Source organism: Stenella coeruleoalba, assembly GCF_951394435.1.
Source record: "Stenella coeruleoalba genome assembly, chromosome: 20".
In the NCBI taxonomy this organism is placed as follows: Eukaryota; Metazoa; Chordata; class Mammalia; order Artiodactyla; family Delphinidae; genus Stenella; species Stenella coeruleoalba.
The window spans coordinates 58374895-58400420 of NC_137166.1; the positions used below are offsets into that span (position 1 = coordinate 58374895).

The 25526-nt window shown below is 50.2% G+C and overlaps 1 protein-coding gene and 1 pseudogene across 3 annotated transcripts; one reads left to right on the forward strand and one right to left on the reverse strand.

Annotated features, from left to right (window-relative positions):
• Positions 1-1033: 1033 nt before the first annotated feature.
• Positions 1034-13458, forward strand: ZNF135 (zinc finger protein 135). Of its 2 annotated transcripts, XM_079908845.1 has the most exons (6): positions 1034-1088; positions 1461-1686; positions 2521-2605; positions 7629-7755; positions 8465-8560; positions 10374-13458. In XM_079908845.1, the coding sequence occupies exons 3-6, from the start codon at positions 2573-2575 to the stop codon at positions 12086-12088; spliced, it is 1971 nt and encodes a 656-aa protein (XP_079764971.1). In that variant the 5' UTR covers positions 1034-1088; positions 1461-1686; positions 2521-2572; the 3' UTR covers positions 12089-13458. The 2 variants fall into 2 exon arrangements, with proteins under 2 accessions (XP_079764971.1, XP_079764972.1); XM_079908846.1 differs by lacking the exon at positions 1461-1686 and having other exon boundaries at positions 1035-1088.
• A 5472-nt stretch (positions 13459-18930) lies between these two features.
• LOC307178509 lies at positions 18931-23492 on the reverse strand (annotated as a pseudogene). The gene is made up of 3 exons (XR_013831805.1): positions 23414-23492; positions 22084-22285; positions 18931-19172 (listed from the first exon to the last, which is right to left on the reverse strand). The product of XR_013831805.1 is annotated as an uncharacterized misc_RNA (transcript).
• Positions 23493-25526: the final 2034 nt, after the last annotated feature.

The following is a 25526-nucleotide window of genomic DNA, read 5'->3' on the forward strand; positions in this document are numbered from 1 at the left end:
GAGTCTATGTGCTTATGGTCAGCAGTTTCCATCTGATGGGAGTTTGGTTTCTGTAAAAATCACTTAGGAATGCAAGTCTGCCATTGGTATCTATGTTCTTCAGGAGGGAACTAAAGGTCCCTGCTATATGACTGATCCATTATTTAAATTGTTACAAGTTCTCCAGCTGTATTTCTGTTCTTTGTCTCTGCTTGCTTTCACTCCTCCGATCATTAACCTTCAAGCCAGACATTTTGAAACTCCAGGAAGGTTCAGTGGACTAAAGTTTTTCTTTCTTTTCTTTTTTTTTTTTTGCAGTACGCGGGCCTCTCACTGTTGTGGCCTCTCCTGTTGCGGAGCACAGGCTCCGGACGCGCAGGCTCAGCGGCCATGGCTCACGGGCCCAGCCGCTCCGCGGCATGTGGGATCTTCCCGGACCGGGGCACGAACCCGTGTCCCCTGCATCGGCAGGCGGACTCTCAACCACTGCGCCACCAGGGAAGCCCTAAAGTTTTTCTTTAAGCAAGAAATAGAGAACACAAAGGAGTCTGTTACCAAGAGAGCCCATCCAGGGATTGCTCCCTTTCACTCCTGAACCCTCTGCCAAAATTAGTCCCCCCAGCTAATCACCCGCTGAGCGCCGGCGCCACGGTCATAAGGCTCCTCACACATCAGCGGGTAGGGAATATTTTTGACGGTGATACAGGTACAGGCGTCAGGACTCGAACTCCTGTCCTTAATGAATCCAACGGGAGGGGACAGATGCGCAGGGAGCCGCGCGTGGCCCTCTGGGAGATGTAGTTCAGCGCCCTTCGCTCAGGCGCAGTCCCGGCCCTTTGGCGGTACAGCCTTCCTCCTCCGTTCCATGGAGCGCAGCAAAAGGGCTCCGAACAAAAAAAAAAAAAAAAAAAAAAAAAAGGCTCCGAACCGCTCAGTCTCGCCCCGGGCGGGAGCGGGACGACCAGGGAGACGAACGGAAGTACACGTGCCGCCCTCTGGGAGATGTAGTTCGGCGCCCGCCCACCCAGGCGCAGTAGCGGCCCGTGGCGGTCTTGCGCAGGCGCAGGTTGGTTGGTGGCTGCCGTGGCCTTTGTCCTACAGTCCGGTGGGTAAGTGAGATTGGGGGTGGCAGGGGCTGCGGAGACCGAGCCGGGAGCGGGTCCAAGGTCTTCTATGGGGCCCCGGCCCGGGTGTGTACCTAACGGCGCGCGTCTGTGTCTCGTCTCTTCTGCTGCTTTGGGCCCAGGGCGGGTCGCTGGGGGTAGTGTGGGCGGGGCCGAGTGGGCGGGGCCCGGTTTGGGTAGGGGGTTGCGGGGTGGTCTCAGGGTTCGAGAGGAGGGCTTGGGGTTTGGTACTGGCTTTGGTGGAAGGCATTGGGGTCTCTGGCTTCGCGAGCATAGTAAGAGATTGGCTGGCCGGACCCTTCAGAGCCTGGAGCCAGCCTGACCTGCGTCCCTTCCCTTTTTTTGCGGGACGTCCAGGGTTTGGAGAGTGAGTAAGGCCGAGGCCCCACCACAATGTCATCTCTGGAGCTTCACCTTCCTGAGGGACTTATGTCTAAAGAATGAAAGAGAGGGAGAGCCAAAGCACCAGATTTTGATCCTAGCCACCTGGGACCCAGGAAACAGACTCATTGTATTAAAATCTTACTGAGCACCGACTGCATGCCAGGCACCATTCAGGCTCCATCATTAATTCAACAAGCAGGTATTTATATGTCCTGGGTGCCAGGCCCATCTTATATCCTAGAGCCCCCCAACATTGTCTCCACACTGGATGCCACAGGAGAGTCAGGGAGATGATGATAAGCCCATAAAACATCACTAAACAAGATAACTCCCATCCAGGAAACTGCAATGAAGACAACGGAGCACAAGCTGGATGGGGCAGAATCAGGGGTGCATAGGCAGGGTCGTCAAGGGACATTACAGAGAGAAGGGAAACACGTCCTGCCTTTGGCCTGACTTTCATTTTAGGCATTCAGCCAGGCAACGGCTTGTAAATCACTGGGAATTGGGCCGTGCACGTAGTAGATGCTAAACAGATGCTGACTGAAGCAAGAGTCTTCCCTCCCAGCAACAATCGCCTTCCTGTGTATTCTGCTGCCTGCTGGGCTCCATTTCCAGCCGTTTTCACATTTTAATTCCCATAAGCTCTGTCCTGGGTCACCACCATCATTTTATGAGAGGGAAGCTGACGCACACCATACAGTGCCCAAGACCCCCGTACTGTCTGGCTTTCTGTCACAGTAAGTCATCACCCTTGAAATCATCTGTGCAACCCAGACTGTGCTCCTTGCCCACCTGGCGGTCAGTTTTCCTGTCTGGAATGGGTAAGGAAAATTTGAGCTCATACTTCAGCAGTGCCTGGACTAGCACCTGGGTGCACAGCAGGAGCTCGGGAAATGCCAAGCTGAGGTTGCACTGCTGTTGAGTTTGGCCTGGGTGCTGAGCTCCTTCCACCTGCACACAGGGCTTCCAGGGCCTGGGGTTACTGGTCACCTGTCACTTGTCCAGTCTCTCACATCCCCTTTCCCCCTAGAACTGCCTGCCGAGGAGCTGGCTGTTCCTGCAAGAGGCCCAAGGAGGAGGGAATGACCGCTGGGCTCCTCACTGCCAGGGACCCGGTGAGTACACCACCACCTCACTCTCAGGCCTCCCAGGCTCTACCTGTGGTCCCCACCAGGCTCGTTCTGCCCTCAGGGCCTCTGCCCTCACCAGGAAAGTGCTTTAATCAGCTCCATGTCCTCCTCCACTTCTTACCTCACCACCTCCGAGAAGACCTCCTGGATTCCCCCCCCCTCCGTGCCACCCTGGCAGACATGGTTCATCCATCCCACTGATGTGTCTGGCACTTTCTCAACACAGGGCTCTAGGTCTGTTCTCCCAGCTCACTCTCTTCATCCAGTCACTTGGCCAACCTGTACTGAGCACTGCTAATGAGCAGGCACCATTCCAGGCACTGTTCCAGGTACTCCAAGTAGAGGAACAGACAAGATGAGCAGAAATCTCCATCCCTGGGGGCTCACAGACCATATGAGGAATGTAAACCTGCCAAGCGTTGGGCAGGGAAATGAGGCCCAGAAGAGGGTGGACTTGGGGACCAGGCATTAACCAGTACAGCCCAGGAGGCCTCTCTGAGGAAGTGGCCCCCAAACAGACCTGCAAGAAAGGACAGGGTGAGGCCAGGGCCCATAGGGAGAATGTTCCAGGTGGAGGGAACAGCATGAGAAAAGGCCTGGAGGTGGGAGCACGCCAGGCACCTAACATGAAGACCAGGCACACGTGTGGCAGGAAGACTGAGAACCAGGTCTCCTAGGCCGGCTTCAGGGGCCTGGGGCCTTAGGAAGCAGTTCTGGCCATTTTGGCCACGTGCAAAGGCCCGGCACACAGTAGGTGTACAGTGAATGGGTGAACAATGAATGTTTGGAACTCTGGTCAGTGCTGGACACATCACTCTGTTCAGCCCCCGCATCAGTCCCACGAGGTGGGATGAGGAGGAGATCAAGGCACAGGGGCAAGTCACGCAACTGGGAGTGGCTGAGGCAGGCGTGAGCTCAGGACCCCTGGCCTGGCGCAGACCACCTGCCCCCTGAGGTCCCCAGTGCCTAGCACACATCCTGCTGCCTTCATGGCTCCTCCTTCAGATCCCTGTGTGGCTGCCCAGCAGCATCCCCCCATTTTCTCCAGAGCACTGGCCTCTCCTGGGGTTTTCATTTTTGCCAGCTCCCCGACCCTGCAACTAGCATACAAGCACCAGGAGGCGGGCTGTGTGTCCTGTTTCCACGGCCTGAACGGTGACCTGCACCTAGGACTCCGCAGATAACCACTGAGCGAGACCTAATGAGTTTGGAAGGTGTGGAGCAAGCAGGGAGGGTTGGTGAGAGAAAATAAAATCTCCCCGGGCCCCCCAGCACAGCTGTTTGAACGGTGGGTCCTCAGGTAAACCACCCACTATGCACCGGGCCAAGGGTACACACTTCCTGTGAATTCCCTCACTCCTCCCAACAGCCCTCAGGGAGCTCCCAGTAACTTGCAGATGAGGGCAGGGAGGCACAGTGCAGTTAAAAGACAGCTGGTGCTGGAGTTTGAATCTCCATCATGTGGATCCAGGGCCGGGTCTTCACAGCGTCACCTCCCAGATGCCCAGTTCTGGTGGGAGAAATTCTAGCAGAGGCGGATTCTGCCTGGTAGACCAGGGTCCAGGATGTGGGCCACCTTGTGTGCCTCACTCCCACCCACATGGCCAAAGTCTATAGACCTTGCATCTCCCCTACCAGCCATCCATAGTGCTTGCTTCTGTGAGATGAAAATCCCTTTGTGGAGGATGTCTGTGCCCAAATCTCATGGGCCTTAAAGAGAATCATAAATTACCCACTTGATTATGGAAGAAACTGGCCTTGTTCTCTATATCTATGAGTCTGTTTTTGTTTTATTATATTCATTCATTTCTTTATTTTTTTAGATTCCACATATAGGAGATAATACTCAGTATTTGTCTTTCTCTGTCTCACTTATTTCACTAAACATAGTATCCTGCAGGTACATCCATGCCATTGCAAATGGCAAATTTTCATTTTTCATGGCTGGGTAGTATTCCATTGTGTGTGTGTGTGTGTGTGTGTGTGTGTGTGTGTGTGTGTGTGTGTGCATGGCACATCTTCTTTATCCATTCATCTATTGATGGACACTTAGCTGCTATGAACACTGGGGTGCATGTGTCTTTTGGAATTACTGTTTTTGTTTTCTTCAGATATATATCCAGGAGTGGGATTGCTGGATCATATGGTAGTTCTATTAACCCATTATCTAAATGTCCAAAGTTGAAGACTAGGAAACAGTCCTCAGGGGTCCTGCCACTGGAGACCCCCACCCATTTCATTTTCCTGGCCACTCTCCATTGGCTCTTTGTCTCCCCAGCCCCTCTTCTGTGTATTCAGGTGTCATTTGTGCACAGCATAGATTTGTCTGAGTGTGCAGCCTGGCAACTGCATGTATGGACACCAGTGGATGGTACAGCTGAGGCACAGGAAGTTCCTAGCCTCCCTGGGGCTCCCTCGTGCCCCTCCCTCAGTCGCTGCTGCTGTGACATCTCAGGGGTCCTTGTTTGTCCAAGGAGGAACCAATAGGAGGATGCGAGTTCCTTGCCAGCCCAGAACTTCCATTCTGACTCCTGGGGTGTGTTTTTCTCTCACTTGTCTTTCAGGGAGGTGGTTCAGCCACATGGCCAGTAGGGGGACGCGCTGGACCCAGACTACCCAAGTTCAAATCCTGGCTCAGCCCTTTCTCCCTGGGTGATTTTGGGTGACTTCGTTGGCGTCCTCCCTGGGTGAACAGTGGTTGGATGTGATCACCCGTGGCCTGGGGTTATTAAGTGAGCAATCCACGTGCATCTTTCAGCACCATCTATCTGTTTGCTCTGAATTTTGTTTTTAAGGTTCACAAGTTTAAAGTTCTTAATGTATCAAAACCATGATACGTTTCATAGTGATTTCTAGGTTGATGAATTGGCTTATTTATTTTTTTAATAAATAATATCCCATAATGATATTCTCGTTATAAAAATGTCAAGCAGCACTTATAAAGTCCCCCTTGCTCCTCAGCCCCATCTCCCAGGCTTCCATCTAAAGCTGCCACTGCTGTCACTTCCACGTGCCTCATTTTCCTGTGTTTATGTACACATTTTCAGACAAATATTAGAATTAGAGCTTTGTTTCCTTTTACATAAATGGCACTGGGCTGGCAACGTCCCACCATCCAGGATTTTTCCATCTGGAAGGTCGTTCCCCAGCTGTGCCTATTAGTGCCCCCCATCTTATGCTTGGCTGCAGATTTTCCAGAACCTGACTTTGGCTCCTCTGCCACGATGGGCATCGAGGCCATTACCAGTTGCCTGTTATGACGTTGCAGCAGGGGAGCAAGGTTCTTGGGGGAAGGGGGAGATGGAGGGGAAGTGGAATTGCTGGCGTAACAAGTGTATGTATTTTTAAAAACCTGCCAATTGTGAAAGTCATCCATGCCTGGGTACTACGCCGTCCTCTTCTCAGAAGGCCCAGACTCTCTGTCCTCTTGTTTGCTTTTTACTTACTGATTTGTCAGCTCTTTGCATGTTCTGGCCACTCATCCTTCCCCTTCCATTTATGGTGCAAATATTCATTCTGCTGTCGTGGGTCCTTGAAGTGGCTTGTAAAGGCTTTGTCATCTAGAAGTCATGAATTGTGATTGCTGAATGTATTATTTTCCTGTCGATTCTGTAACAAATCCTAGCAAACTTAGTGGCTTAAAACCACACAATTTATTATTTTATGGTTCTGGAGGTCAGAAGTCTGTAGTACATCTCACTGGGCTAAAATCAAGGTGTCAGCAGGGCTGTGTTCCCTCTGGTAGCTCTAAGAGAGAATCCACTTCCTTGCCTTTTCCAGCTTCTAGAGGCCTCCCACATTCCTTGGCTCCTGACCTGCTTCTATCTTCAAAGCCAGCTTTGGCCATTTGAGTCTTCCTCACATACTATTACTGTGAGGCTGACTTTTCTGCCTCTTCCCCATTGAAAGACCCTTGTGATTATATTGGGCTCACCAGGATATTCCAGGATAATCTCCTTATTTTAAGGTCAGCAGACTAGCAACCTTAATGCCATCTAACCATCTTTTTTTTTTGGCCGCACCATGGCATGTGGGATCTTAGTTCCCCGACCAGGGATCGAACCCATACCGCCTGCAGTGGAAGCACAGAGTCTTAACCACTGGACCGCTAGGGAAGTCCCACCATCTGCCATCTTAATTCCTCCTTGCCATGTAATCCAGGGATGGTAGTGACACAATTCTGCCTACCACACTCATTTTCTTCTTTCTGACTTTCAGTGTTTTATATTTTATTTGTGAAGACTTTCTCTACCACCCATTTATTAAATTCATGGCCTACACTTTTCCAACTTTTTCCTTTTTTATATTCATCTCTTTAATATTTCTCGAATTTATTTTTATTTATGGTGAGGTAGGGATCTACTGATTTTTCCCCCTAACAGAGGGCCAGTTGCCCTGGTGTGTCCATTGCTTTGAAATGCTCCCACTACCACACTGATTTTCTACATATACATGGATTTTCATGTACTTGAATTTAATTCACACGTGAACAGATTCTTAATAAAGTCACCCAGATTCAATCCTTGGATTTGCTGCTTACTAGCTTTATAACTTTGGGCAAGACACTTAAGCTTTCCCAGTCTCTGTAAAATGTGTTCGTGGCAGCATGGACCCTCTCATCTCTTAAAGAGGGCTTTGTTTCATTCATTATGTATGCATCTTGGACCCATCAGGATGGGTCAAAGGGTGAGGCAGGGAGCCAACCTGACAGTTTCCAGATGCTGCTTCCCCGCTGCCCAGACCCAGCTGCTTCTCGGAGGGGCTACCCACGCAAGCACACTTCCTGTGAACCCAACACGCCAGGACCATCCTCCCCTTCATTGATGACGCATCAGCAGCATCTCTCATTTCAAGAGACTCTTCTCCAGCAGGGTCCCAGGCCCCACAGTAAAAACCTGATTCAAATCCCCAGACCCTCCCACCCACTTGGCCAAGGCCCCCGTTCACCAGATGCTGCCACTAGCAGCCACGCCGGGGACACTGAGGACGCTCATGTGTGACGTTTCAGGAGCAAGTGACTTTTGAGGACGTGGTCGTGGAGTTCACCTGGGAGGAGTGGGGACAGCTGGAGCCAGCCCAGAGGACCCTGTACCGAGATGTGATGCTGGAGACCTTTGGGCTCCTTGCCTCTGTGGGTGAGGCCACCCCCGTGCCCCTGATGGTCTGCCTACAGTACAGATTCTAATTTTCCTGGGATAAAAGTGGGAGTAGATCTAGGCCATAAAAGCAAATACCTGGCCTTCAGGGACCTGTTTCAGTGCAGGGAATGTCAATTAGGATGTTTTGGTTGCAAATGACAGACCCTAGCTAACAATGCCAGAAGCAGAAAGTCATGGGGTAAGAGGGACATACTGGGTCCCATGACCACAGAACCCCAGGTAGACCTGGATCTTCCTATGGTGCTGTCGGGACCCCTCTGCTGCCCGCCCCCATACCCCTTTCTGCCTCCATTCGCAGACGGGGCCCTCTGAAGGTGACAAGACAGCTGAGAGGGTGCCTCTCCCAGGTTTGAGACCAGCAGAAGAGGCAGGCTCTGTGTCCCGGGCACCCAAAGAAGGCCCCTGGGTTGTCTTGGTTTGGCAGCCAGGTCCCCTCCAGCCTGGTCGTTGTTGCCAGCAGGCACGGGATGAAGCAGAGCTCTGATTGGCCACACCGGGGCCAAGGATGGGGTCAGGGACTGAGTGAGGGGAGGAGGTCCCTAAGGAATGTCAGAGGCTGTTACCACACCATGGCCTCCTGGAACACCAGCCACTTGGGTCCCGGAAGACTGAGGGTGGAGTGGGCAGAGGGGTGGGGAGGGTCCTGGGACCCAGATGCTCACTCCATGGGTTTCTCCCTGAGCAGGACACTGGCTCCCAAAGCCGGACGTCATCTCCCTGTTGGAGCACGAGGCGGAGCTCTGGGTGGTGGACAAGGGAGCCCCCCGAGGTGTGTGCACAGGTGAGATGAAAACCCTGCAGGTCTGGGAGGAACCCATTCACCCCCCAGGTTCTCTCTCCATTTCTGCCCTGATTCTTCAGAGCAAATTAACTACTCAGTCTTTCAGGGAACATTCACCAAGCATCCATTTTGCTGTGAGTGAGACCAAGTTCCCATCTTCACTGAATTTACATTTTTGGTGAGGGAGAGGAGCACATGATAAATAGCTAAAATAATAATAATAACAGTGAACAAGATGATTACAGGTTATGATGAATGCTGAGAAATGGAAGCAGGGGATGAGGTAGAGACTAGGATTGGGGTGAGGACTGAGCAGAGAGATGAGGGCTAGCCTCTCCAAGGAGGTGGTGTGTGAGCTGAAGGCTAAACCATGAGAACAATGTGACCATGAGACAATCTGGGAGGACAGAACTCCAGGCAGAGGAAACAGCAAGCACAAGGCCACCAAGGCAGTGCAACAGCCAGCTCTTGCCATGTAACAAACACTCCAGCCTCAGTGGTTTAAACCAAAGAATCACTTATGACTCATGCATCGGTGTGCTGGTGGATCCAGGCTGGGCTCTTCCATGTGCCTGTAGGTTGGCTGGGTAGTTCTGCTCTTCATACCTCTTGTCCAGCTCCTGAGACCAGCAGGCAAGTCTATTGGGAGTGGGAATGTCCCGGCCCTCTGGCGACAGGCCCTGACCCTATGTAAGCAGTGGCCCATCACCAGGGCCTAATAAGGGATGAGCCAGTGTGTGTGTGGGGGGGTTATAACAGGGTCTCCCTAGCCTCGAATAATAACCAGTCCTTACTTAGTTATATCAGCTTCGGATTGGTGCTGTGACAAATTACCACAAACTCAGTGGCTTGAAGCAACACAAATTACCTTACAGTTCTAGAGGTCAGAAGTCCAAAATGGGTCTCCCTTGGCTACAGTACAGTGTCAGCAGGGCAGTGTTTCTTCTGGAGGGTTTGGGGAAAATCCGTTTCCTTTCATTGTCCAGCTTCTAGAGACTGCCCACATTCCTTGACACAAGGCCTTATCCATCTTCAAAGTCAGCAATGGCTGGTCAAGCCTTCTCACATCATGTCCCTCCTGCCTCTCTCTTTCACACTGAAGAACTCTTTTGATTACATTGGGCCCACCCTGATAAGCCAATGAGGGTAATCACAGATGACTGCTAATGTCAAATGATGAGCGGCCTAATTCCTCCTTGACATGTAAGTTAAGCATAGATTCAAAGCTTCCAGAGATTAGGATGTGTATATATTTGGGAGCCACTGTTCTGCCAACCACATCTGGCTTGGCCTTTTTTATTTTTAGCTTTTCACTAGAGTGTAACATAAATGGGAACGGTGCCCATGTCACACCTTTAGGCCAGTTCGGTGTCAGGGTGGGGACACCGAAGCCATGGCTGTGCAGAGAGGGCCAAAATGAAGGAGGAGGAGGAGCAAATGTATCTGTTTGTTCGTTCAGCGTGCCCATTGAGCTCTGCTCTGGGCTGGCAGTACTCCAGGCCCAGGGCGTCTGTCAGCAGTTTCCCTGGATTCTAACTCTCTCCTCAGCACCGTCTCCCACCCTCATTCTCTGTGCTCCCCCTGAAAACCCCTACACCAAGTCCCCCACCCCTGGTTATTCTCTGTGCTTCTCCTCCCTCTCCTGTTCCTTCTCTGATTTGCAAAACTCTATTTTTTTTAATGGACAAAGCCACCTGTGCCTTGGACCTTTCAAAACCATCAGTTTTATTCTTTCATCCACCCACCCAGCCACCACAAACTCTTCCCCCAGAACTGGGATTAAGGGACATTTCCATTTTTCTGTTTCTTTTAGACTTTGAAACTAGACAAACCAAACTATCAACTGTGAAGCAAGACATAACTGAAGAAATACCCAATAATGCTCTGGTAGAAAGGTTCCTGTGGGAAAGTCTGTGGAACTCCAAGGGTGAAAATGCTGAGGGCCACTGGGAACAGGGTCGCAAGAGGCCAGATAGCCATGTGGTGCAGTCTGCCTTCATGCCTGTGAAGACACCCACTCAGGAGAAGCAGCAGGGGAATGGGTTTGGGGAAAACTTGAGTCTGAGGCCTGATCTCTCAACTCGACCAATGACTCCTAAAAGGCAAGGCCCCCCCGTGTGGGGAACACATGGAAAGAGGGAGGATCCGGACTCAGATACTCAACAGAAAACCTGTGCAAAAGAGAAGCCCTACAGATGTCAGGAATGTGGAAAGGCCTTTAGTCACAGCTCAGCACTCATCGAACACCACCGAACACACACGGGAGAGAGACCTTACGAATGTCACGAATGTGGAAAAGGCTTCCGAAACAGCTCAGCGCTTACCAAACACCAGAGAATCCACACTGGTGAGAAGCCTTATAAGTGCACTCAGTGCGGGAGGACCTTCAACCAAATTGCCCCACTGATCCAGCACCAGAGAACTCATACAGGTGAGAAGCCCTACGAGTGCAGTGAATGTGGGAAATCCTTTAGTTTTAGGTCCTCCTTCAGCCAACATGAGCGGACGCACACAGGTGAGAAGCCCTACACGTGCAGTCAGTGCGGGAAGGCCTTCCGGCAGAGCATCCACCTCACCCAGCACCTGCGAATCCACACCGGGGAGAAGCCCTACCAGTGTGGAGAATGCGGCAAGGCCTTCAGCCACAGCTCGTCCCTGACCAAACACCAGCGGATCCACACGGGGGAGAAGCCCTACGAGTGCCAGGCATGTGGAAAAGCCTTCACCCAGATCACACCACTGATTCAGCATCAGAGGACACACACAGGCGAGCGGCCCTACGAGTGCAGTGAGTGCGGGAAGGCCTTCAGCCAGAGCACGCTCCTGACTGAGCATCGGAGGATCCACACAGGAGAGAAGCCCTACGGGTGCAACGAGTGTGGGAAAACCTTCAGTCACAGCTCGTCGCTTAGCCAGCATGAGCGGACACACACGGGTGAGAAGCCCTACTCGTGCAGTCAGTGCGGGAAGGCCTTCCGGCAGAGCACACACCTCACTCAGCACCAGAGAATCCACACCGGGGAGAAGCCCTATGAATGTAGTGAGTGCGGGAAGGCCTTCAGCCACAGCTCGTCCCTGACCAAACACCAGCGGATCCACACCGGGGAGAAGCCCTATGAGTGTAACGAGTGTGGCAGAGCCTTCAGCCAGCTTGCGCCACTCATTCAACACCAGAGGATCCACACGGGAGAGAAGCCCTATGAGTGTAATGAGTGTGGCAGGGCCTTCAGCCAGAGCTCCCTCCTCATAGAACACCAGAGGATTCACACCAAGGAGAAACCCTATGGGTGCAACGAATGTGGAAAATCCTTCAGCCACAGCTCATCGCTCAGCCAGCACGAGAGGACACACACTGGGGAAAAGCCCTACGAGTGCCAGGATTGTGGAAAATCCTTCAGGCAGAGCACCCACCTCACTCAGCACCGGAGGATCCACACAGGAGAGAAGCCATATGAGTGCAGGGACTGCGGGAAAGCCTTCACACACAGCTCCTCCCTTACCAAGCACCAGAGAACTCATGCTGGGTAGACCCACTCCACATGTTCTGGGACCCAGCAAAGCCTTAAGCTATAGCGCATTGCTTACTAGATTTGACCCAGTCATACTCCTGAGAAACAACACAAACGTTATACACAAGGCTTCATGCTCAGCAAACTCCTTACACCCCCACAGAGAGTTCATATTTATGGAAATGATTGTGGGAATACCTAGCTCTGGGTCATCCATCCCGGGATATCAGATCATCCAGACAGTAGGGAAGTGTGGAGTTAATCACTGTTGAGGACTTTCAGTCATGAGTGGCCACTAATGCTTCATTATAGAACCTACAAAAGAGAAATGGAAAAACATGTGGATCTGGGGTGGCTTCTAAGGATTCACCATATTCCAAACCAGAGATTTTCAAAGTGGTGACAAACTCAGCGAATGCCTTTCATATAAAAGAACCAAACGCAGTCAGAATTTATCATTATTGTACATTACATCCTTGGCAGGGGTTGCTTATGAATGGTGCAACTTGACTCTGATATTCCCTAAAAACAATATGGCAGAGTGTTCCAGACATGAGAGTGGCACTTTATGGAATCACCATGAATATTCAGCTGTCTCAGTACAAAATTTTCTGATTTGTGTAAATTCTTTGGTCAAGGTACATGGCCACCAGCCTCACAGATGTGAATGCCATGTGACAAAGTATCCATGTACTATAAACAGATTTTAAAGTAGTTATATGCATTATATTGCAATAAGTTAATCTTTATATGCAATGGAATTGAAAAGATTTGTATAGGAAGACTTGAAAGGTAAAGCCACTTCCATGGAGTCTTGCAGATTCTGAGATGGCTTTTGCTGCTCTGTTCTTGCTATAAATTTTTCTACAGGACTCACAGGCATTAGAAATGCAGATGTTGCTGTTTCACAAAAAGAGGAAGATTTTTTCTTTGTTAAGCCACCATCTTATGAGCAAGAGCACACCCACGTTGGAACCTTATGTTTTGCGAGATTTATCTCTTGAGAAATGTACAAGTTAATCTTTTGAACTGTTGTTTTTTCATTGATTCTTTATCCTGGTGTTTAATAAGCTTTTGTTTTTGTAAAATTTAACTTGAAGGCAGTCTATAGTATTTCACTGAACCCTGAATCCACTAACAGCAGTCACCCTGACAACCGTGATCCTTAAACAGTGACTTGTCACCCTCACTAGAACCCATATGTAAATTGCATTGGCTGGTTTTTGTCACTAACCATCAGTTAGGGTTATAACAATCAGTTTGACTTTCTAATCACAGTGCTAGGATATAAACTTCCAGTTAACTTGAAATTTCTCCCTTGGGGAAACCATGTTGCAAATAGTCTTCCAATACTGTTCCTCAGTATGCTTGTGGAATGCCCCCTCTTTTTTGGACTTAATTTCAGTCATTTAAAAACCATGTGAGAAAATCATGGCTTGCCGCGCCGCTCCCCGCTCGCAGCCCCGTGCCTCGCTCCTCTCTGAACATGGTAAAAATATCCAGCCCTACAGAGACTGAACGGTGCATTGAGTTTCTGATTGCTGTTTTCCAAAAGCATGCTGGAAGAGACGGTAACAACAGCAAACTCTCCAAGGCCGAGTTCCTTATCTTCATGAATACAGAGCTGGGTGCCTTCACAAAGAACCAGAAGGACCCTAGTGTCCTTGACTGCATGATGAAGAAACTGGACCTCGACTCTGATGGGCAGCTAGATTTCCAAGAATTTCTTAATCGTATTGGCGGCCTGGCCGTAGCTTGCCATGACTCCTTTATTAAGTCTACCTCTTCCTAGAAGTAAATCAGAGGAGCCTTTGGGCCTGGCCTGCAGCCCCACTCCCTTTCCTTCAGCCTCCCAATTATCATCTACCCCTCACAGCCCACACATACCCTGAGCCAGGCACACCCACCACCCCATGCAGGCCACTTCTGCTGGTAGTAATAAAACAATATTGTTTTTTAAAGCACACACTGGAGAGTCAGTAAATGTGTGCAAGGGAGGGAGATGACTGGGAGGAATATAAATTAGATTGATGGAAACAGTAACCAGAAGTTGCAAAGTAAATAGTAAAAATGCATCTTGGGTGTATACATAATCATGACTAATGATACCAACATAATCACCTCTAAATTATTCAAACTGATGGAGAGACGTCACTTATTGTTCACTCATTAAATGTCTATACACCCCTACTACAGGCACTGTCATACACTCTGAGGATACAGCAAGACAGACAAGGTCCTGCCTTCACTGAGGTTACCTTCTAGTGTGTGTGGGGGAAACAATAAGTGAATAAAGAACTATGAGAGTGATAAAAAAAAACACTTAAGAAAATCAGTAAGTAGTGCATAGCAGCACTCTCCAATAGACACAACGTGTAAGCCCCATCGGTAAATTTTAAATATATTGTAATAGTCCCATTTAAAAAGAAGAAACAGGTGAAATTAATTTACTATTTGTCCCTATATATCCCAAATGTTACCACTTTGACATGTTGTTTATATAAAAAAATCACAATTGAGATATTTTGCTTTCTTTTTATACTATGTCTTTGAAATCCAGTGTGTGTTTTACATTTACAGTACATTTTAATTTGCTGTAGCCACATTTCAAGTGCTCATGTGCCACATGTAGCCAGCGAGTGGCTGTACAGGACAAGGCAGCTCAATAGCCTTGGTCCTTTGGTCAGGTGTTCTGTCCTCCCTCCCTTTATTACATGTATCCTCTTCCCTTTCCCTGTGCTTCTATCCTTGTGTAGCTTCTTGTCCTCAAGGAAATTAGATGTGCCGGGAAGAGCAGCATCAAAGTCAGAATAGAGAGAAGGAGACAAGGTGAAGATTGGCCAGAGATAATAACACCTGCATTATTGTGTGGTGGATTGGGAGGTGGGAGGGGTCTCACATTAGGAGCCTCTGCACTTGTGGTTTGTTGGCTTTTTCAGAGAGGCTTGCCCTGATGCCTTGGTGTACACCTGTTTTATGACTTACTGCTGTCCTTAGGTTTTTTGGTGCTCATGTTGTCCCAGATGTGGCCAATAATAGTCCCTTCAGGAAAGTTCCTGCCATCCCTGTGACATGCCTTCATCATTTTCAGTATAAGATGTTATAAACTCATCTTGTTTCTACCCTGAAATCAGCTCCGAAATCAGCCATATTTCTGCAGGTCCAAAGAACTGGTTCATATTAGTAGGGGATGCTATTCAGGACCAAATCTGAGTGCCAGGTGTGCTCACTGCTACTAGGTTGTCTACTGCTGAGCTAGGAAATAAAGGCGCATGTATAAACACTTACATAGATACACACAAAAAGGTATATGGGTGCATATACATACACAGAAATACCTCCCATTCCAATCTGTGACTCCCCGTATTTTTATGTCCCTCTTCAATAGCGAGAATGCTAAGACCCCTAAAATAAACACACTAATTAGCTGAATTCTAAAATACTTGTAAAATAGTTTCAGAGTTGCTTTTCTTAAACCACTACAAAAACAAACCTAATAAAAGAAATTTAGAATTTGTTTGCTGTTCTTCTTCCATCACCACCCTGCCCAACACATGGTAAAGCACACAAATGGATGATTTATTCTACAGAGAGACAAAAATATCGCCAGATGTCCCCACTTGTTAACCTCAGGGTAAGCTGGGTTGGGTCAGGCATTAGGGAAAATGGGTCTGTGCTTAACTCCCATCCAAAGGTGCAGGGATATGAACCATTGAGAAGAAACTTGGTAAGAACCTGGGAAGGATTAGATTTATCTGTCCCAGAGTCTCCCTCTCAGAGCAGTCTCCACTACAGGACACCAGAACCTCCTACTGCAGAAGCCACGCCCCTTTCCCTACACTTCTGGGAAGCCTGGGAGGGTTGCCCTAAGAACTGCCTCAGTTTGTGTGTGGCCTCTCAGGAGCCCAACTCTCAAGAGACAGTTTTTGTCGGCCAGAGGCTGGAGCTGGAGAGCTGGTTGTTTCACTGAGACTTCTGGAAACTGTCCTTTCTATAAACTCACGTGCTCACTGGTTGAGAGAGGCCTGAGTTACATTATGTTTTGAGGATCGGGTTTCATGGATTGGCCATGAAGTAAATGAAGCTGAAACTCCAAGGTCCTTCACTCTATTGCACCCCTTCCAAAGCCTAACACCTCATTTTATCTTAGTAATTTTTAATTCTTCCTCCCAAAGAGGGACTTCTCAGTCGTGTGAGCGACAGGCCCAATGACTCTGGACTGATCCCTCACTCAGGATACTCAAGAAACACACACACATTTATAATGAAGATGCTCACAAATTTTATATATGCACTGAACACATATATACCAAATCTTGTACACAGAAAAATGACTGGAAGGACGGATACTGAGATGTCAAAAGTTCCTATGAGCTGGGAACATGAGAAAAAAATTTTTCTCCTTCATTTCTTTTTTTTTTTTTTTTTTCAGTTTTCCATGATTGGGAGAATTTTTTTCAAAATGGTGAAAAATGAATTTTATTGAAGTGCTGTAAATAAAGAATTTCCAAGGGAATTCAAAAAGCAAAAACAAATGCAGCCAAAATTCCACCATGTTTTATAGTTACAATGTAACAAATATTTGTATTCTACTTCTTGAGCTACACTTAGAAACTTTTCTTCCATGTTGCTACAGTCTTCTTAATTATCATTATGCTTCATTATTCTTTGAATGGCTCTACCAAAATTTCAGTCATCATTCCTCTGTAATTGGGTATTTAACTCCATGTAAATAGGCGTCCTAGTCACTTGTATGTATTTTACTTGTAGTATTCCACCTAGATCCAGAAAGGATTTCAGCCTCTCAATGTACGTAGCTTTCTCCTTTTTTTCCCCACTAATTCTCTAGGAAAAATCACCACACCTGAAATTGAAAGTTCAAGGAACACAAATGTCAAAGTAGTTCTTAAGCAACTGGGCTGTTTGTGTTCCAGATAGTTGCACTGGTTGACACTGATTTACAAAACTCATCAACCCAAATAATAACGGGGGTCATGTATTAGTCTGCTCGGGCTACCATGAGAAACAAAAAACAAAACACACTGGGCTTCCCTGGTGGCGCAGTGGTTGAGAGTCCGCCTGCTGATGCAGGGGACACGGGTTCGTGCCCCGGTCTGGGAAGATCCCACATGCCGCGGAGCAGCTGGGCCCGTGAGCCATGGCTGCTGAGCCTGCGCGTCCGGAGCCCTGTGCTCCGCAACGGGAGAGGCCACAACAGTGAGAGGCCCGCGTACCACAAAAAACGAAACAAAACAAAACACACAGGCTAGGTGGCTTAAAACAGCACAAATTTATTTTCTCACAGCTATGGAGGCTGGAACTCCAATATCAAGGTGCTGTCAGGGTTGGTTTCTGGTGAGACCTTTCTTCCTAGCTTCCTCTGTGCACACTTGGCAAGAGAGAGCAATCTCTGCTCTTTCTTTTTATAAGGACACCAGTCCCATGGGATTAGGGCCCCACCCGTATGACCTCATTTAACCTTAATTATCTCCCTAAGGCCCTATCTCTAAATTAGGGGTTAGGGCTTCCACATATGAGCTGGGGGCAGGGGGAAGGAGGGAAGGCGGGCAAGGTGGCACACAACTCAGTCCATTAGATAAGGTATTTAAGCAACTCCTTCCCGTTGGAACTCATTCCCATCTTGCCAGGTTTCCATTTATGTGGTTTACCTTCCCCCTATCCCTATGAACACAGCTACCCTCTGACACTCCGTGTGAACCCACTAACACTCAAGCAGAAGCAACCACCACAAGACTGTGATGTGAGTGAGGAAATAAATCCTTTATTATGTTAAGCCCCCGTGATTCGGGCACCATCACAACAGACTGCCTGCCCAAACACAGTGACAGAAAGAGGCACCAGTTTCTCTATCCACAGAAAGCAGTCAAATTTATGCTCAGGCAATGAAAACAATGCTGCAACCTGAGATTAAATGCAAAACTCAAAGATCGCCTTACGTAGCCCAAGGAGTTAAGTTCCCCTTGCCCACGCAGGCAGATCTCATCAACCTTTATTGGTGTTTTCAACTGGTTTTGATCACAGTCACCCCCACTCCCTGCCTAGTAAGATATACATTTTACATTGCAACCAGTTCTCATATTTAGATGTATGGCTGAAAAGTTTCACAAAACAATATTTGCCTTTACTACATTATGAATTTTGACCTATTTTATTCTATTTCATTGCTCTGTAATGCCGGTGGCCACCCACTAATTTGATCTTTCAACTCACTAATGGGATGAGACATAGTTTGAAAACACTGCAATTACTAGGCTCCGAGTGTTTTTGTGATCTTTGTAAGCCACTCCATACCCATGTGAGTTAAACTGGAGAACGGCATGCTACTGAGGACTCAGAAGTAAACCTGCCATCACATATTTACGAGAAAAACAAAACAGCAGGCAAGATTTCTGCTTGAACAGCAGCCCTGGGAAGTTCTAACAAGAGGAACAGACAAGACTGACTTCAAGAAAGAGTTGGCAATCACACACTTTAAGGCAACTCGTACACTTTGCAAAGACCAATGTTCCAATGTGTGGGTGGTGCTGAAATGGTCAGAGAAGAAAGCAGAGTCTTCTTTCACTCCTGGCGGCTTGTGCTCACAGGTAGGCATCTTTACAGCTGTGTTTGCAAGGTGAGGGCTTCATGTGGGCCCTTCCTGGGTTCTAAGTGCTTCAGCTACCTTAGCTCGTTTAGAAAACAAGCAGACTTAAATCCACACTGACATCGCAGGAAGCCACGCAAGGGTTTCGAAGGAGCCCAATGTGTTACTCTGAAATTTCAGGCAGGTAGTTGTCCTTCTCTGGGGGCACTTACAGCAAAATGGCTCATCTCTATGCCTCAGAGTGCACAGGGAAAACATCACCTTCCATGTTCTCCAGGAGCCTGCCAATCCTCCATTGGCATGGGCTCCACATGCAGCACGGGGGTGCCTAGGGCACTCTCCAATGCATTGCCTTTCTCCTTCTCATGGGAATTCTGGTGCTCGGCCAGGGCCAGGCTGAAGTGGAAGTTTTCCAACAGCTCTGGCATGTGTAGAGCTTCCTGCCGTGGCTCTTGAGATCCATGAACGGGAGATCCACACAAAGGTCCCCCCGCAAGTGCTGCCCACCTAGCGCTTCCCTTGGGACACCCCCCAGGCTCATGTACTGCAGGGCAGCACATGGCTAGAGGTGGCCCACGTGGCCAGGGACCCTGTACTCTGCCCAGCCCAGGAGGTCTGAGGGACCTGTGATGCCCAAGGGCAACAAAACCTGAGACTCGATGCAGAAGAGCAAGGTGCATGAGGGTGGGGAGGCAGCTGCTGGGTGGGGGGCTGGGCGAGGCCAGGAGTCCTGGTTGGTGGGAGGTGGGACTTGGGGACAGCAGACGCAGCAGGAAGGGTGAGGAGGGGAGCTGCCGCTGGCAGCCACAGTGCACCCTCGGGGGGACTAAGGGTCCACCTGACACAGCCAGAGGGACAGGGAAGAGGCCATGGAGTCACCACAAAGTGGGTTGGGGGGGAGCCTGCAGTCAGGGGCCACCTGGCCAGCACTCCCCAGGAGGCAGTGGGACGGCTCGAGTCAGAGCCCTCCCCCTGGTCTCAGAGAACTCCCCCAGCTTCACCCACCGCTCAGGGCCAGGCTCGTCCCTTAGCTTCCTGGGGAGGCAGCAGCCTGGGTGCCCAGCCCTGGAACCTCAGCCCAACCCCACTCCTCGTCCTCTGGCCTCCCTGGAGCAGCTGGCAGCACACTGATGAGGGAGGGAGGGAGGTTGATAAGACAGGGTGGAACAGGCCCTGGGAGCTGCTGGGCAAGTGGGTCCCCACCCACCCAGCTTTGGCTCAGCCTTTGTGGGCCTGGCCTCTCTGGTCTTCTCCTCCCCGATGCTCTCCTGTTCCAGAAGCACGGGGTCTGGAGCAGGAGAGACTGGGGAGAAGGGAAGGCAAAGCTGAGGAGAGTAGATCTCACAGCTGGGCACCCCCAAGCCAGTCAGGGAGGCCCCAGCATGGTCACATCACAGCAGGTCCCAGGGTTCCACTGACCCCACACGTGTCCTCAACTGACAGAGCAGAAGAGCCAAGAAGAAAGCAAAAAGCAGCTCAAGCTCAGCAGTGGCCCTACACATTCAAACAGAAGCCAAAAAGAAGATAACACATTTTTCTACCCATCAGGTCGGTAGAGATCTTAAAAAGCAACAATATGCAGTGCTGGCACAGATGTGGGAAAATAGGCACCCTGTACATATATGCTATAGAACTTTCGGAAAACCACGTGGAAATGCCCTTTGTCCAATGGTCCTGAGGATCCCACCCTACCCAAACAGAACTAACTTCCCACATCCAGGCACATGTCTGAGGACGTTTCACTGCATATTTACAGCGAGAGGCAGAAACCTTAACGGCATCAAAGTTCCCACTCTAGGACAACGAACGGTGGATCCTGTGAAACGCCATGGAGGTGAGGAGATGCCATTGGATATCGAGCCACTGCCTGGAGGGGCCTGGGTGGGTGAGGGGTTGCTCCATGCAAACAGCCAGTGCTACAGGCATCATTTTCAGGGAAACGGGCTGCCAACCTCTGCACAGGCCCGTGGGTGAGATGTGTGCATACACGGGTGAGATGTGTGTGCACTCAGGTGAGATGTACAAAAGAACACGAAGGGGCAAATGCCAGGGTGCGCACCTTGCTTTGATTTGCAGAGGGTGTGAGGGAGTGGGGAGATTGTTACTTTCTTCTTTATACCTTAATGCTTTTCACTGTTTCTGATAAGCACATACAATTTGAATCATCTCTGAAGAGGAATTTAATTAAAAATAATACTCGTGACATTCACAGAGCCTGTGGGGAGAAGTCGGAATTACAGCACAGAATTCCAGGCCTCAGCTACCTGGCTTCCCTCGGGTTCCCTCAAGAACTAGCACAATGTCTCCCTCCTGGCCTTTCCCAACCACAGACCCTGGCCCACCACACGTACCCAAGAGCTGGCTGGTCACTCACAGGTCTCGGGGGTGCCTGGGTCTTACTGGGTTCCGGGTCTTCCCTGGCTCTCGCCGGCCCACCTGGTAATGGCAGACAGGAAAGACTCAGTGTGCTTTGCTGTGACACACTGCCTTGCTCAAAGCTGTGGGTGGACCCCAAGGGAGATCTTGATGGCATCCCCATTTCCACCCAAGGGGAGAGTAAGCCCAAGAGGTTCACAGTAAGCCCACAGGGCTGGGGGTTGGGGACAAACATGGACACAGGCTTCTAACCCTGAGCCCAAGGCTCCAGGGCCCCATTACCACCAGTCCATAGGCCTTGCCCTCAGATGTGGTGGAGACTGCCCACCCAGCCCCAGTGCTCCCCTTCTTCCCATAATAAGGAGACGGAAGTGTGCTGAGAATACTTACTTAGTTTTTAAGGGGCTGCTTCCTCCTGCTTCCTTACATCTGGAAGGCAGATGTGAGGGCAGGAACCCAAGCAGCGTTCCTGGCCCATGAGGCAACCATGAGGGTGATGCCCCTGGGCAGGGTGGTGTGGGCCAGATCCCTGCTGACTGAGGAGCTGCCCCACCAGCTCAGAATGTTTAGCTTCTGTGCCTCTTATACATGAGGGAACTGAACTCTCTCAGGTAACCCGCTGGCTGGGGTCTGGGATCCATTCTGTCAATGTCACTCCTTCCAGGGCTGATCCCCTCCCATTCCTCAAAGGCATACTGTCCTCTGGGAAGGTGGCCTCACCTGGTTCCGCCAGGGCCTTGGTGAGGTCCTCCACCAGGCAGGCTGCCTTCTTGCAGCTCTTGGGCTGCTCTGCCACCACCCTGGGCTGGAGCTTGTTGAGCAGGACGCCCAAGAACTGCTCCATCACCAGCAGCTCCATCATGTGCTCCTTGGAGTGCACCTCAGGCTGCAGCCAGTCTCAACACTGGTCCCAGAGCAGGGCCAGGGCCTGGTGGGACCGAGCCACCTCCTGGTAGAAAAAGTTCCGGAAGTGCAGGCAGGAGAACTCGAGGTCAGCAGGAGCCCTTCCAGGGTTGGTCTTGGGCCCCTCCTACTGGTCCCCAGCTGTTGACTCCAGTGTGGGCAATTCCAGGGGAGTTGGGGAGTTCCTGGGGGTGGCAAACGCTTTCTCCAAAGGCAGCATCTTTCCAAACATGCAAAGCGCCTGTTGTGGAGGGTGAGTTCACGGGATTGAGGCTCCGAGGGAGACCGACCAAGGATGACAATATGCTCTGGGATCTTAGCCAGAGTCCAGACCTGCAGAGGGACAAAGAGGTACCCACACAGTGAGAGGCACAGGCCTGTGAGTGGGAGTTCAGGTCCTGGCCAGCCCTCTCCCCATCCCCAGCTGATCCTGAAGGGTGGAGGCAAATCCCCTTCACACAGGGCTGTGCAGAGCTCAAGCTTCGCTCCCACCTCCAGGCCCAGCCCTGCCCGCATGTCGCCTTCTCCCCATATTTCCACATCAGATGACTCAGGGTGTTCACAGCGGCTCCTGGCCTCACGCAGAGATTACTCACTCATTATAAAGGGGGGAAAAGTGCCTTTAGAATGAAAAACACGTGGAGCAAGGAGCGTCTTGAGTACCTCAGCTGCCTTCCTCAGTCCCTGCCAAGAACGCGCACACTGGACCCGCTCACGAGGAGAGACAGACAACAAAGAGACAACCTGCGTGACCGGCCTGGTCGCCCCAAAAGCCTCAAGACCAGGAATTTAAGGAAGTCACAGTCCCAAGGAGCAAGCAGAGGAAAAGCAACAGTGTGTCACGCCGGGCCCTGAACTGGCTGGGGAGCAGAAGACACGTCTACAGGAAGTTGTTGGGGTGACTGGGGGAACAGGGACCAGACCCTGGTATGGAGTCAAGGATGGTGGAACTGTCCAACTTGTCCTCCGATGAGTCAACTAAGAGACAGGTCTGTATATGATGGGATGGGGGGGCGGAGAAAATGGAGAGGGATAAGGGAGAGAGAGGCAGCGGTGTGCAAAACATAAGATACCAACAGGTGAATCTGAACAAAGGGTATGCAGAGTCCTATCTGACACTATTTTAAAAAGGTCCAAAAAACAATCCTCTGTGGTCCTCAATGTCCGTTGCCGGCTGACCCATTCTTGCCCTTTCCCCGATACGGTTTCCCTCGCCCACCTAAGAGGTCCCAGAGCAGAGGCAGGCACCTCACTCAAACCGAACCCACGCCCGGGTGACGGGGTAGAGAGGCAGGGCGACCGGCCGGCAGAGACGACCCCGCTCGCAGCCCAGGGCGGCTTGACACCGTCCCCTGCTCCCACCTGAGCGCCCACCACAGACACCCTCAGCCGTCAAGCCCCCTCCGGCCACCTCGGAACGCAGCTGCGCGCGTACACGAGCCGCGCCGCTACAACTCGCACCTCAGGAACGGTACGTCGCGGCCGCCAGCCTGCGTTCCTTCGACGAAGCGGCCCCGGCAGCCCGGCGCGATGGCGTCGGGCCAGACTGCGCGTGCGCGGTACCTGTAACGCCCAGAAGGCAGCAGTCTATCGGCGCGGACGGGGGCAGAGAGAAGACGCGACGGCAGACCAGACAGCCAATCAGAGGCCGAGCTAGCCTAGCCTGGCGTCCGACCTCCCTTGCGCCTGCGCTGTCCTTGATGCCATGGCAACGGCATAAACAAGAGAAGACCAGAGAGAGAGACGGAGAAAGGAAGAGAAGAGACACATACGCAGAGACAGGGAGTGGGGCATAGAAGAGGAGACACGGACGCAGAGACGGGGAGGGAGAGAAAGGTGAGGACAAGAGGCGCGCACACACAAAGATAGAGAGACCAGAAGGCCCAGAGTCCCCAAGATAGCGAGATACTGAGGAGGACAGACACAAGGAGACCAACAGATGGAGACACAGAGAATGAGAGGAAGACAGACTCAGAGAAGGGGAGATTCAGAGCTTGGGAGACTCTGATGTGGAGAAAGACCCAAGACAAGGACAGGTAGAAATGGGCAGGCCTCGAACGGGGAAAACAGAGACCCTGAGATAAGAAGACCTAGAGATGGAGACAGAGAAGGTGAAAAGCAGAAACGGGGAGACAACAGAGACAGAGAGACCCACAGCCTTAGAATTAGAGGTGAGGGACTTCCCTGGTGGTGCAGTGATTAAGAATCCGCCTGCCAATGCAGGGGACACGGGTTCGAGCCCTGGTCTGGGAAGATCCCACATGCCACGGAGCAACTAAGCCCGTGCACCACAACTACTGAAGCCCGTGCGCCTAGAGCCTGTGCTCCGCCACAAGAGAAGCCACTGCAATGAGAAGCCCGCGAGCCGCAACTAGAGAAAGCTCGCGCACAGCAACGTAGACACAATGCTGCCAAAAATAAATAAATAAAAATAAAAAAATTTATTTTTTTTTAAAAAAAGAAAAAGAAATAGAGGTGGGGACACTGAGAGACAGGGATGTGTCTCTCAGTGACAGGGCAAAAAAAAGCGTTCTGCATATCCAGGGAACTGACAGAATTTGAAGACTAGCTATGCTGGGGGCTTCAGGAGCCGCTGAAACGGAGGAAAACGTAGGAGAAGCGACGGGTGAGTGATGTCCTCCAAAACCCCAAATAGGTGTCACCACTCCGATAGACAGGGCCAGGGTCAGGATGCCGCTTCCCATTCCAGAATTTTCTAGAGGGCAGTTTATGAGGCTGTAATTTTGTGCAAGCTGATTTTTAAAAAAATGTTTCTCTGAACAGTTTATTTTACATATACACAACAATACTCTCATTTTCCGGTATTCGGTTCCATGAATTTTAACTTATATAACCGCCAACACAATCAGAACAAAGAATAGATCCATTGCACCAAAATCTCCTTCCTGAAGACATACAGGTAGCCAAAAGCACATGAAAAGAGGCTCAACATCACTAATTACTAGAGAAATGCAAATCAAAACTACAACGAGGTATCACCTCACACCAGTTAGAATGGCCATCATCAAAAAGTCTACAAACTATAAATGCTGGAGAGGGTGTGGAGAAAAGGGAACCCTCCTACATGGTTGGTGGGGATGTACATTGGTACAGCCACTATGGAGAACAGTACGGAGGTTGCTTAAAAAACTAAAAACAGTGCTATCATATGATCCAGCAATCCCACTCCTGGGCATATATCCGGAGAAAAATATGGTTCGAAAGGATATATGCACCACAATGTTCACTGCAGCGCTGTTTACAACAGCCAAGACATGGAAGCAACCTAAATGTACATCGACAGAGGAGTGGATAAGATGTACATGTATACAATGGAATATTACTCAGCCATGAAAAAGAATGAAATAACGCCATTGCAGCAACGTGGATGGACCTGGAGATTATCATACTAAGTAAAGTAAGTCAGAGAAAGACAAATATCATATGATACCACTGATATGTGGAATCTAAAAAAAATATATACAGGGACTTTCCTGGTGGCGCAGTGGTTAAGACCCACGCTCCCAATGTAGGAGGCCCGGGTTTGATCCCTGATCAGGGAACTAGACCCCAC

What these genes read in the sequence shown, in the direction of transcription:
- ZNF135 (XM_079908845.1), top strand. Translation starts at nt 2,573, where the DNA reads ATGACCGCTGGGCTCCTCACTGCCAGGGACCCG. An exon ending in TCCTCACTGCCAGGGACCCG is followed by an intron (nt 2,606 to 7,628) that starts GTGAGTACACCA and finishes GTGACGTTTCAG; the next exon opens with GAGCAAGTGACTTTTGAGGA. An exon ending in TGGGCTCCTTGCCTCTGTGG is followed by an intron (nt 7,756 to 8,464) that starts GTGAGGCCACCC and finishes CTCCCTGAGCAG; the next exon opens with GACACTGGCTCCCAAAGCCG.